Raw genomic sequence first — 12,802 nt, 5'->3', positions numbered from 1 at the left:
TTCATATAAAGGGCAGTAGAGAGGAATCTGGTAACTATAAGCCAGTAGTAGGGAAATTAATGGAAAGCCTCTTAAAAGAAAGAATTATGACTTACATAAAGACAAACAATTTAGAGGACCAAAATCAGCATGGTTTTACTTCAGGGAGATCATGTCAGACTAATCTAATTGACTTCTTTGATTATGTAACAAAAGTATTAGATAAGGGTGGAGCAGTTGATGTAGCATATCTAAATTTCAGCAAAGCATTTGACACCGTCCCACACAATTAATTAATTAATTCACACACTGTATCTCCTTGTATCAGTATATATAGTAGCTATGCTGAGTATTAGATGTGTGGAAAGATCCTTCTGTAAAGTTAATAGTGGTATGTGATGTGTTGCAGAAATGTGTGCAGCAGTCTGTTAATTTAACAAGTGGTGGTTTGTGATTGTGATAGGGAGGATAACAACAACTAGCAGAAGCATTCAGTTATCCCTACTGACTTTATATAGCCCTCAGGAGAGTGACCAGTTCCCAGAGAGGAACCGCACTAATTACTACCAGTCAAGGAATGGAAGTAGCGCCCTTGCTGCGTCACAGTTCTATAGAAAAACTTAGCACATTATCACATATATCAGATAATATTGCTGCAACAGATATAACAGCATCAGATGGGTAGTTAACAGTTCATAATATGACCTGACAAACCCCGGTACTTGGTAGCCCTGGGATCGCTGAATGGAGGTGACTGGTAGGTGCTGAACCTGCAGGGCAGATGGCAGCGAAGTTGGCTTGAGCGGCAGCTCCTGTTGATGTCCGGCTGCAGCTGATGACGCAGTAGAGCTTGCAGTGTCTCACTCCGTTGAGAGCGGAGACTGTAGTGAGAGATCTGCAGGAGGCGAGCGTGACTTCCGGTTGGCTCGTTTGCAACTAGAGAGTTGCGGCTTAGGCTATAGAAGCCGGATAGGCTAGAGAACAACACACCTACTGAGAGCAGGTAAAACAATTTCATTGCATTCGACGGCACCAATACGCTCGCCTAAGTTCGCATAACATCGCTGCTGTGGACCTGAATACGTTCGCCAAAATTATCAAGAAAGATGTCAAAAAGCCGCGCACCAAGTACGGTGCGATGAGCAGCGGACTGTTGTTAACTAACAGTCATCGATCTCGCTGCTCATCGGCTTATTCGCAGCTTTCTTGCTATTCTGTTGCTAAGCGCCCACACTATACTGTTTTACCCCCTATACTGCCGCTCCAGGAGCCCCCCGCAAACTGAATAAAGTTATTAACCCCTAAACCGACACTCACGGACCCCACCGCAACTCTAATAAATATATTAACCCCTAATCTGCCATCCCCTATACCGCCGCCACCTACATAAAGTTATTAACCCCTATCCTGCTGATCCCAGACCCTGCCGCAACTAAATAAATTGTTTAACTCCTAAACCGCCGCTCCCGGAGCCCACCGCCACCTATATTATATTTATTAACCCCTAATCTGCCCCCCTACACCGTGGCCACTATAATAAAGTTATTTACCCCTAAACCTAAGTCTAACCCTAACACCCACTAACTTAAATATAATTTAAATACATCTAAATAAAATAACTATAATTAAATAAATAATTCCTATTTAAAACTAAATACTTACCTGTAAAGTAAACCCTAAGCTAGCTACAATATAACTAATAGTTAGATTGTAGCTATCTTATGGTTTATTTTTATTTTACAGACAACTTTGTATTTATTTTAACTAGGTACAATAGTTATTAAATAGTTATTAACTATTTAATATCTACCTAGCTAAAATAAATACAAATTTACCTGTAAAATAAACCCTAACCTAAGTTACAATTACACCTAACACTACAAATAAATAAATTAAATTAATTAACTACAATTACCTACAATTAAATACAATTAAATAAAATAAACTAAAGTAAAAAAATAACCCCCTCTAAATTACAGAAAATAAAAAAATAATTACAAGAATTTTAAACTAATTACACCTAATCTAAGCCCCCTAATAAAATTAAAAAGCCCCCCAAAATAATAAAATTCCCTACCCTAAACTAAATTACAAATAGCCCTTAAAAGGGCTTTTTGTGGGGCTTTGTCCCAAAGTAATCAGCTCTTTTACCTGTAAAAAAAGAAATACAACCCCCCAACATTAAAACCTACCACCCACACACCCAATCCTACTCTAAAACCCACCCAAACCCCCTTTAATAAAACCTAACACTAACCCCATGAAGATCACCCTACCTTGAGCCGTCTTCACCCAGCCGGGCACAAGTGGACCTCCAGAGGGGCAGAAGTCTTCATCCAATCCAGGCAGAAGAGGACCTCCAGACGGGCAGAAGACTTCATCCAGGCGGCATCTTCTATCTTCATCCATCCGGAGCGGAGCAGGTCCATCTTCAATCCATCCGACGCGGAGCATCCTCTTTCATCGACGTCCTAATGAAGAATGAAGGTTTCTTTAAATGACGTCATCCAAGATGGCGTCCCTTGAATTCCGATTGGCTGATAAGATTCTATCAGCCAATCGGAATTAAGGTAGGAAAAATCCTATTGGCTGATGCAATCATCCAATAGGATTGAAGTTCAATCCTATTGGCTGATCCAATCCGCCAATAGGATTGAGCTTGCATTCTATTGGCTGTTCCAATCAGCCAATAGAATGCGAGCTCAATCTTTTTGGCTATTTGCATCAGCCAATAGGATTTTTCCTACCTTAATTCCGATTGGCTGATAGAATCCTATCAGCCAATCGGAATTCAAGGGACGCCATCTTGGATGGCGTCATTTAAAGGAACCTTCATTCTTCGTTAGGACATCGATGGAAGAGGATGCTCCGCGTCGGATGGATTGAAGATGGACCCGCTCCGGATGGATGAAGATAGAAGATGCCACCTGGATGAAGTCTTCTACCTGTCTGGAGGTCCTCTTCTGCCGGATCGGATGAAGACTTCTGCCCCTCTGGAGGTCCACTTGTGCCCAGCCGGTGTGAAGACGGCTCAGGGTAGGGTGATCTTCAGGGGGTTAGTGTTAGGTTTTTTTAAGGGGGGTTTGGTGGGGTTTTAGAGTAGGTTTGGGTGTGTGGGTGGTAGGTTGTAATATTGGGGGGGTGTATTTCTTTTTTACAGGTAAAAGAGCTGATTACTTTGGGGCAATGCCCCGCAAAAGGCCCTTTTAAGGGCTATTTGTAATTTAGTATAGGGTAGGGAATTTTATTATTTTGGGGGGCTTTTTTATTTTATTAGGGGGCTTAGATTAGGTGTAATTAGTTTAAAATTCTTGTAATTATTTTTTGTATTTTCTGTAATTTAGTGTTTTATTTTTGTACTTTAGTTTATTTTATTTAATTGTTTTTAATTGTAGGTAATTGTAGTTAATTAATTTAATTTATTTAATTATAGTGTTAGTTGTAATTGTAACTTAGGTTAGGATTTATTTTACAGGTACCTTTGTATTTATTTTAACTAGGTAGTTATTAAATAGTTAATAACTATTGTACCTAGTTAAAATAAATACAAAGTTGTCTGTAAAATATAAACCCCTAAGCTAGATACAAATGTAACTATTAGTTATATTGTATCTATCTTAGGGTTTATTTTATAGGTATTTAGTTTTTAAATAGGAATAATTTAGTTAATAATAGTACATTTATTTAGATTAATTTTAATAATATTTAAGTTAGGGTGGATGTTAGGGTTAGGGTTAGACTTAGGTTTAGGGGTTAATAAAATTAATATAGTGGTGGCGGTGTAGGGGGGGCAGATTAGGGGTTAATAAATATAATGGAGGTGGCGGCGGTGTGGAGGGGAAGATTAGGGGTTAATAAATATAATGTAGGTGGCGGCGGTGTAGGGGGGGTAGATTAGGGGTTAATAAATATAATGTAGGTGGCGGCAGGGTCCGGGAGCGGCGGTAGGGGTTAATAATTAGAATGTAGGTGGCGGCGGTGTACGGGGGCATATTAGGGGTGTTTAGACTCGGGTACATGTTAGGGTGTTAGGTGTAAATGTTCCCATAGGAATCAATGGGCTATCGGGCAGCAGCGAACATGAGCTTTCGCTGCTGTCAGACTCCCATTGAATCCTAAGGCATCCGCCGCCTCCAGGGCGGCAGATTGAAAACCAGGTATGCTGGGCCGGAATAGTGGCGAGCGTACCTGGTAGGACCTTGATAACTTCCAAAAGTAGTCAGATTGTGCCGAACTTGCGTTCGGAACATCTGGAGTGACGTAACCATCAATCTGTGTCGGACTGAGTCGAGTGGATCGTATGTTACGTCACTAAATTCTACTTTTGCCGGTCTCTAGCCTTTGATAACTACGGTGAATCAGGCTCGCTACAAACACGTCGCGGAATTCCAGCGTATTTGCAGTTGACAGCTTGATAAATAGAGGCCATAGTGTTTAAATCTAAAGCAGACTTTTGTTTTATAACACCAGTGTCTTGCAATAGTGTGTTGGAATTGTACAGCCTATATGGAATGGAATGTTAATATTTCCGAGATACTGAGCAGAGATCAGAATTATTTAAACTGAACAAGATTTCCAAACTGGACCCATTTAATCTTACAAACAATATGACTAATTTGCAATATATCAAAATAAACTCCAATACGTTTTACACACTTGTTTCACTGGAAAAAAATTGTAAAAGGCTGGCAACTTAATTCAACAATGTTTCAGATTATTGTAACAGGCAAATCTTTATGTCATCCCATATTCATTTTGTTTTGCTTTAATTAATTCAGTAACAAGACTGCATTAGAAGAAATATTATTACCAGTTACTTCAAGCAAAGATATTTTCTAACAACATTGGTCAGAATTTGTAATAATTTGAATACATGAATGGATTATTTTAATTGTCTTAAAAAAAGTAATTAAACTTCACTATGATTAAAATATTCCTATATCTTTATTTTATGACAGGAAACATAAAATACACCACTCATATACCTTTTCATAGAAGTGTTTTTTAGTAATTTTACATTGTTTAAAAACATACTCAAATAACAATGCTTACAATTTTTCAGTTTGACACATTTTTCTAGGTGAAAAAGTTCGCTCTTACTGTTTTACAGATAGATGTATTTTTCACATTTTCAATCCCAGATATTACATTTTCTGTAAAGCAACACTGGTATTTATGCTTTCTGCGTGGGCAGTTACTTAAGCGGCAAATCTGTTTTGTTAAATAAAAACCTATAAACAAAATGTAACTAGAAAACAGGAACTCTTCGTTTTAAAATGACAGACTGTATCAAGGCATAAATATTGTATTGTGTCTTATTTTTATTATCACCATTTTAATATTCATTTAAAGGGGCGATAAAGTTAAAATTAAACTTTTAAGATTCAGACAGAGCATTCCGTTTAAACGCATTTCCTATCTACTTTTATGTTCTAATTTGCTATCACCTAGATTATGAGTTATGCCCGCTATAGGGAAATTAACGAACGCCACAAAAGTTGCGTTATTTAACCCTCTATAGTGCAGCCATTACAAGTTTTCAAACAGCCGGCTTGTGCGTGCAATATTGTTGCGTTGAGCTCCGTACCGCACACAATACAAGCACTGTTTTGACAAGCTTGTGCACGCTTCCCCCCATAGACATCAATGGGACAAGGGTTAGAAAAAGCCTAACACCTGCGATCGCGGAAAGAAAAACTCTGTAACGCAGCACCATTGATATCTATGGGGGAAAAAAATAACGTTTAAACCGAACACCCTAACATAAACCCCAAATCTAAACACCCCTAATCTGCTGCCCCCAACATTGCCGACACCTACATAATGTTATTAACCCCTAATCTGCTGCTCCCGATATCGCCACCCACCTAAATAAAGCTATTAACCCCTGATCTGCCACTCCCAAAATCGCTGCCACTATACTAAAGTTATTAACATATGAGATGAGGAAAAAGAAACACGCTGAGTCTATGTAGTATATCCACTAGTTTATTGGGATACTGGCTTCGGTCAGCAACATTGCCCACACTATAATAAATCTATTAACCCCTATTCAGCCGTTACCCAAAATTGCTGCCACTAAATAAAGTTATTAACCCCTAAACCTTTGGCCTCCCACATCACTACCACTAAATAAACCTATTAACCCCTAAGCCGCCAGCCCCCCACATCGCAACAACCACAATTAAACTATATTAACCCCTAAATCTAACCCTAACCCGAACACCCCCTAACTTTAACATAATTAAAATAGAGCTAAATTCAAATTACTATTATTAACTAAATAATACCTATTTAAAACTAAATACAAACTTACCTGTGAAATAAAACCTAAGCTAGCTACAATATAACTAATAGTTATATTGTAGCTATCTTAGGTTTTCATTTTATTTCACAGATAAGTTTCTATTTATTTTAACTAGGTAGACTAGTTATTAAATAGTTATTAACTATTTACTAACTACCTAGTTAAAATAAATACAAATTTACCTGTGAAATAAAACCTAAGCTGCCTTACACTAAAACCTAACATTACAACAAAAAAAAAACTACCATTACAAAAAATAAAAAACACTAACATTTCAAAATATAAAAAAAACTACCATTACAAAAAATAAAAAACACTAACATTTCAAAATATAAAAAAAACTACCATTACAAAAAATAACAAACAAATTTATCTAAAACAATAAAATGTATTCCTATTCTAATACCCTTTTTAAAAACAAAAACAAAAAACACCACAAAATAAAAAAGCCTATAATTTAGAATAAACTACAGGCCCTTAAAAGGGCCTTTTGTAGGGCATTGCCCTAAAGTTAACAGCTCTTTTGCTACAAAACAAAACAAACATCCCCTAACAGTATACAACCCCCCACCCCCCAAATCCACAAAATAAAAATAAAGTAAAACCTAATCTACCCATTGCCCTGAAAAGGGTATTTGTATGGGCATTGCCCTTAAAAGGGCATTTCACTCTTTTTCCTGCCCTTAAAAGGGCATTCAGCTCTTTTATGAAATGCCCAAGCCCTAATATAAAAATAAAAACCGACCCCAAAACAAAAAAAAACATTACACAAAATAACAAATTATCAAAAATAATAAAAATTATTCCTATTTTAATACTAATACCCATTTAAAAAAAAAAAAAAAAATAAAATTAAAAAACCTAATCTAGAATAAACTACCAATAACCTGAAAAAAACATAAGACCCACTAACATTACAAACCCCCACCTCCCACCCAAACCCACAAAATAAAAAAAACTATCTAAAAAACATAAGCTACCCATTGCCCTGAAAAGGGCATTTGTATGGGCATTGCCCTTTAAAGGGCATTTAGCTCTTTTTCATTGCCCTTAAAAGGGCATTTAGCTCTTTTACGAAAAGCCCAAACCTTAAACTAAAAAAAAAACCACCCAAAAAAGTTTAAAAAGTCCTAACACTAACCCCCAAAGATCCACTCACAACTGCTGAAGTCCGGCTTGAAGGACCTTCATCCTAGCGGCTCCATCTTCATCCAGGCGGCTCCATCTTCATCCAGGCGGCATCTTCTACATCCCGGCGGCGTCTTCTATCTTTATCCCGGTGGCGTGGAGCGGGTCGATTCTGAAGACATCCGGCGCAGAGCATCCTCTTCATATGGTCAGAGGAAGCTCCGTGCCGGATGTCTTCAGGATGGACCTGCTCGGCACCGCCGGGATGAAGATAGAAGATGCCGCCTGGATGAAGATGGAGCCGCTGGGATGAAGATGGAGCCGCCGGGATGAAGATTCTTCAAGTGGCACTTCAGCAACTGTGAGTGGATCTTTGGGGGTTAGTGTTAGGATTTTTTAACTTTTTTGGGTGTTTTTTATTTTTAGTTTAGGGTTTGGGCTTTTCGTAAAAGAGCTAAATGCCCTTTTAAGGGCAATGCAAAGAAGCTAAATGCCCTTTTAAGGGCAATGCCCATACAAATGCCCTTTTCAGGGCAATGGGTAGCTTAGGTTTTTTAGATAGTTTTTTTATTTTGTGGGTTTGGGGGGTGGGGAGTTTGTAATGTTAGTGGGTCTTTGTATTTTTTTTTTCAGGTAAAAGAGCTGTTTAACTTAGGGCAATGCCCTACAAAAGGCCCTTTTAAGGGCTATTTTTAGTTTATTGTAGGCTAGGTTTTTTTTTTTTTTTTGGTGGGCTTTTTTATTTTTATAGGTCTATTAGATTAGGTATAATTCTTTTTTATTTTTGATAATTTTGTTTGTTATTTTTCGTAATTTAGTCTTTTTTATTTTTTGTAATTAGATATTTTGTAATTTTTATAGTAGTGTTAGTATTTTTTTAATGTTTATTTTAGTTTTCTTTAATTGGTAGTAGGTTTAATTTTAGTTTAATAATTATATTAGTTTCATTTTTTTAGTTTAAACTTAGTTTTTTAATTTGACAGGTAAGTTTTAATTTAATTTAAGGTAGGGAAATTGTAATTTTAATATAAAGTTAGGGGGGCGTTAGGTTTAGGGATTACTAGTTTAAATTAGTTTATTGCGATGTAGGGGGATTTCGGTTTAGGGGTTAATAGTTTAATTTAGTATATTTTGTTGTGGGGGGGCTTGCAGTTTAAGGGTTAATAGGTTTATTATATTGGCGGCGGTGTCGGGGAGAGGCGGAATAGGGGTTAATAACTTTAGTATAGTGGGAGCGATGTGGGCAGATGGCAGATTAGGGGTAAATAATATTTAAATAGTGTTTGCGATGCAGGAGGGCGGCAGTTTAGGCATTAATAACTTTATTATAGTAGCAACGATGTTGGGGAGCGGCAGAATAGGGGTTAATAAATTTTATTAGTGGCAGCGATGTCGGGAGCGGCAGATTAGGGGTGAATAAGTTTAATATAGTATTTGTGATCAGGAGGGCCTCGGTTTAGGGGTTAATAGGTAGTTTATGGGTGTTAGTTTACTTTGTAACAGTTTAGTTATGAGTTTTATGTACAGTTTTGTTGCGTAAAACTCATAACTATTGCTCTCAGATGGCAAAACTAATCTTGTTGGTAGAGGGTGTAACGCAAGCTTTTTAGACTCACCGCAAAATTCGTAATGGTTGCGCTATGGAAGTCTAATGAAAAAAGTAATGACTGCAGTGATGTTTTAACGCTGAAATTACAATTTTTTTTCAGTGTTAAAACACGAACGCACAACTTTTAATCTAGGTGTTTGTTTTTTTGGTATCCTTTGAAAAGCATAACTAGGTAAACTCAGGAGCATATTGATGTCTGCATATATATTAAGGCTGTGCATTAATTTCGTTATGAATTTCAATTCATAACAAAATGCAGATATTAGTTTCTTTTTAACAAAATGAATATCCAAATGAATGCACTAACTGATTTTAAAGGGATCGGAAAGTCGAAATTTGATATGTGCATGGCGAAAAAATTTGGTTCGGTTCGGATCGATTCGGATTTTTTTTTAATTTCGGTTCGGATTGATTCGAATTCGGAAAAATTCTAATCAATTCGGTTCGGATTTATTCGGATTCGAATAAATTCGGTTCGGTGTCGATTCGGTTCATTTTGGTTCGGAAATTCGGAATTTCGGTAAGTGTTAGGTGGGATATGCTGTGTATTACACTAGTATTATGTACTGTATATTAGGTGTAACCCATAGCAGAGTGATATAACCTAATATACTGTACAATACTAGTGTAATCCATGGCCATCTGAATCTACCGAATAAATCCGAACTAATTCGGATTTATTTGTAGATTTGGCACTAATTTAATTTGAATCGATCCGAATCCCAAATTTTACGAATTCGGCCGAATTTCCGAATCGATCCGAACCGAATCGCACATGTCTAGTCGAAATGAAACTTGCATGATTTAAATAGATCATGTAATTTTAAGGCACTTTTAAATTCACTTCTATTTTCCAATGTGCTTTGCTCTCTTGGTATCCCTTGTTGAAAAAGAATACACACATATCCTACACTAGTGGGAGTTAGCAGCTGATTGGTGCCTGAACACATTTGTCTCTTGTGATTGGCTAACTAGATATAAAATGCTGTTCCTTCAGCAAAGAATAATAAGAGAATTAAGCAAATTTGATAATAGAAGTAAATTGGAAAGTTGTTTATAATTGTATGTTATATCCAAATCATGAAAGAAAATGTTTAGGTTCCCTGTCCCTTTAAGGATAATGACTATAATTTATAAATATGTATTCATTATTCTTTAAATTAGGTGTATTACTTACCTGTAGCCCACTGGGGAACCTTGCTAAACCTCTTCTTCTTCATAGACTCCAGGGCTGCACTATTAGTGCGGCTTTCCAGCATGCTACAGGTAAATCAGTGTAACGGATCCCTTCTCCTGTGTATGACTTATGCTCTTGATTAGTTCACCATTAATGTTCTGCATTTGATTGATGATTGTGACATTACCTTTGTGTTTAACCCCTTTGGGTCATTGGGGTTGATCACTATCTGTTGTGTGATAATTATCAGTAGACTTTTGCATTTGTTTCATTACAAATGTCAATTGGTGATGTAAACACAAATATTTTTTTAGGTTTTTAGAAACCAATATGCAAACTATGGCACCAACTAAATTTAAAGAAACTGAAGAACTACTGATTAAGTTCTTCAGTATTGATTAGTTTCCTTTAAATTACCTTTAGGGGTTAAATACTTACCGCAAGCGTGCTGGAGAGCTGTGCTTATCCCAACCCTTCTTCACTGAGCCCTAAACCGCGCTAAGAAGAAGCTTAGCATTGCGGATCCCAGACCCTATGTTAAAGGAGAAGGTCCTTTAGCACAGGCCCTAGGATCAGCCGCTCTAAGCCTCCTATTAGTGTGGCCCAGAACTCTGTGAAGAAGGGTTGGGATTAGCGCAGCTCTAGAACGCAAGAGGTAAGTATCACGCTACAGGTGAACTTTTTTTTTTTCTTTTAAATGGATGTAAACGTTTTACGAATATTCAGTACCTGTTTAGTTTAAAATGAAATGAAAACTGTGTAGTGCAAGAGACAAAAATTCAGGAAAACTAATTTTTCAGAATATTCATTCCCAAACATTCGATGACGGCACTTTCACAGTCAGCCATTTTCATTGTTTATGTTTATAAGAAGCACTTTTTTCATTATTGGTTCAGTGAAAAATAGCCCTAAACTAAAAAGGACCAATCAGTATGAAAGACCTTTAACCTGCAATGTAATTGCTAAACCCATGAAATCGACATTTTGTTTGTCATAAATTGTGTGCATTTCATTTTTTGATTACATAATAGCGAGATTAACAACACAAATAATGATTGTATGTTGTTTTTGGTAGGTAGTGATTTTAAGATTTAGGAGCATTAACAGCAGATACATTTTGGGATTATGATCACAAACACACTTACAATACTTGCTGAAGTATAGAAATTGTTACCAAAAACAAGTGCAACATTTTGTATCAGAAAGTCCCATTAAAGGGACATAAAACAAGTTGGGATAGAGACAAAATATAATATGCACTTTAATTACTTTACCTGAAAATGTATACTGCAGTCTTGCCATTAACCCTTTCTTTTAAGTTTCTGCATTGTACAACTCTAACTCCCCCCCCCCCCCCACACACACACACATACACATACACATGCATCTATATCTATCTTTGCTTTGGTAGAATGCAAGCATGCTCACTCATCTGCTGGAGCATGCCTAGAAGCAAATAATCTGCTGTGAAATACAATGCCTGTGTTTCTGTAGCTAAACACTGATAGGGGGGTGGATCAGACTACTCCAGACAGCGTGGCTATGTAACTAATTTTGCTTATTTTTGAGGAAAAAAAAATACTTGCCAGCAATTTAAAAAAAAAAAAAAATGTATACAAACTATTTTACTCAATTAGCTCTTTTAGGATATGCTCAGATCTCAACATGTTCTATAGCACTGATTTTCAAACCTGTCCTCAGGCCTCCCCAACAGGCCAGGTTTTCAGGATTACCTTAGATTAGAGCAGTTAACCATGTTTACTAATCAGCTGATTATTTCACCTGCGCTCTAGTTCAGATAGCCTCAAAATGTGGCTTGAAAACCAAGGTTAGAAAACACAGGTTAGAAAACCAAGTGTTCTATAGAAATACTGGAATGGATGACCAAATGTCAAGGGGACATTTTATTCTGTCATTCTAATATCAAAGTAAAAACATTAACAAATACCCAATGCTAACCTGGATAAACATAAAATACTTCTCAAGATGTTTATATTGAATATTTTATGTTTACCATTTAAAAGAGTTTGTAGGAAAAAATGTATCAAATGTGATGATTAAAATAATATTATGATCATTGTTAATATTGTGATTGTTAGAGTCTGAATTAACAAGTGTCATGTTCACATTTTCAGTCTAGTAGAACTGTTACCTTAATTACTTTGTAAAATAGTTTTCAAAGTTTTATGGATTGCTGTTGAGTGATCTATATAAAGTAAAGCAATTACATTGAAATGTTGCCAGCATATTGCTGCAATAACTTATAATGTGTTTGTTTGTTTTTAAAGACGAAGGATCCACAGCTCTTTCTGTATTTGAATGATTACAGTTCCATTTTTACGGTGACACAATCTGGAATAACTCGTTACCTGACTTTACTACAGCCTGTTGACAGAGAGAAGCAACAGATTTATACCTTCTCAGTAAGTATTATCATAACTCATTCCCCCTTATATATTATATAAATCTCTATGCAAATATAAATGTGCCGAATTGCAGATGAAATCCTGCTTATTAAAGGGAAAGTCAAGTCAAAATAAAATGGTCATGTTTCAGATAGAGGGGTAGATTTATCATAGCGCAAGCGGACATGATACGATGT

The 12,802-nt window shown here is 36.5% G+C and overlaps 1 protein-coding gene across 1 annotated transcript in view; it reads left to right on the top strand.

The window, feature by feature from the left end:
- The window catches only part of PCDH15 (protocadherin related 15), a 1,588,775-nt gene that overhangs the window by 574,691 nt on the left and 1,001,282 nt on the right, over window positions 1-12,802 (top strand). The window contains exon 10 of the mRNA XM_053692906.1: window positions 12,489-12,623. Coding sequence (XP_053548881.1) covers window positions 12,489-12,623 — 135 coding nt within the window. The remainder of the gene's footprint in view (window positions 1-12,488; window positions 12,624-12,802) is intronic.

This window comes from Bombina bombina, chromosome 9 (assembly GCF_027579735.1).
Source record: "Bombina bombina isolate aBomBom1 chromosome 9, aBomBom1.pri, whole genome shotgun sequence".
NCBI lineage: Eukaryota > Metazoa > Chordata > Amphibia > Anura > Bombinatoridae > Bombina > Bombina bombina.
This window is presented reverse-complemented; position numbering and strand designations above follow the sequence as displayed.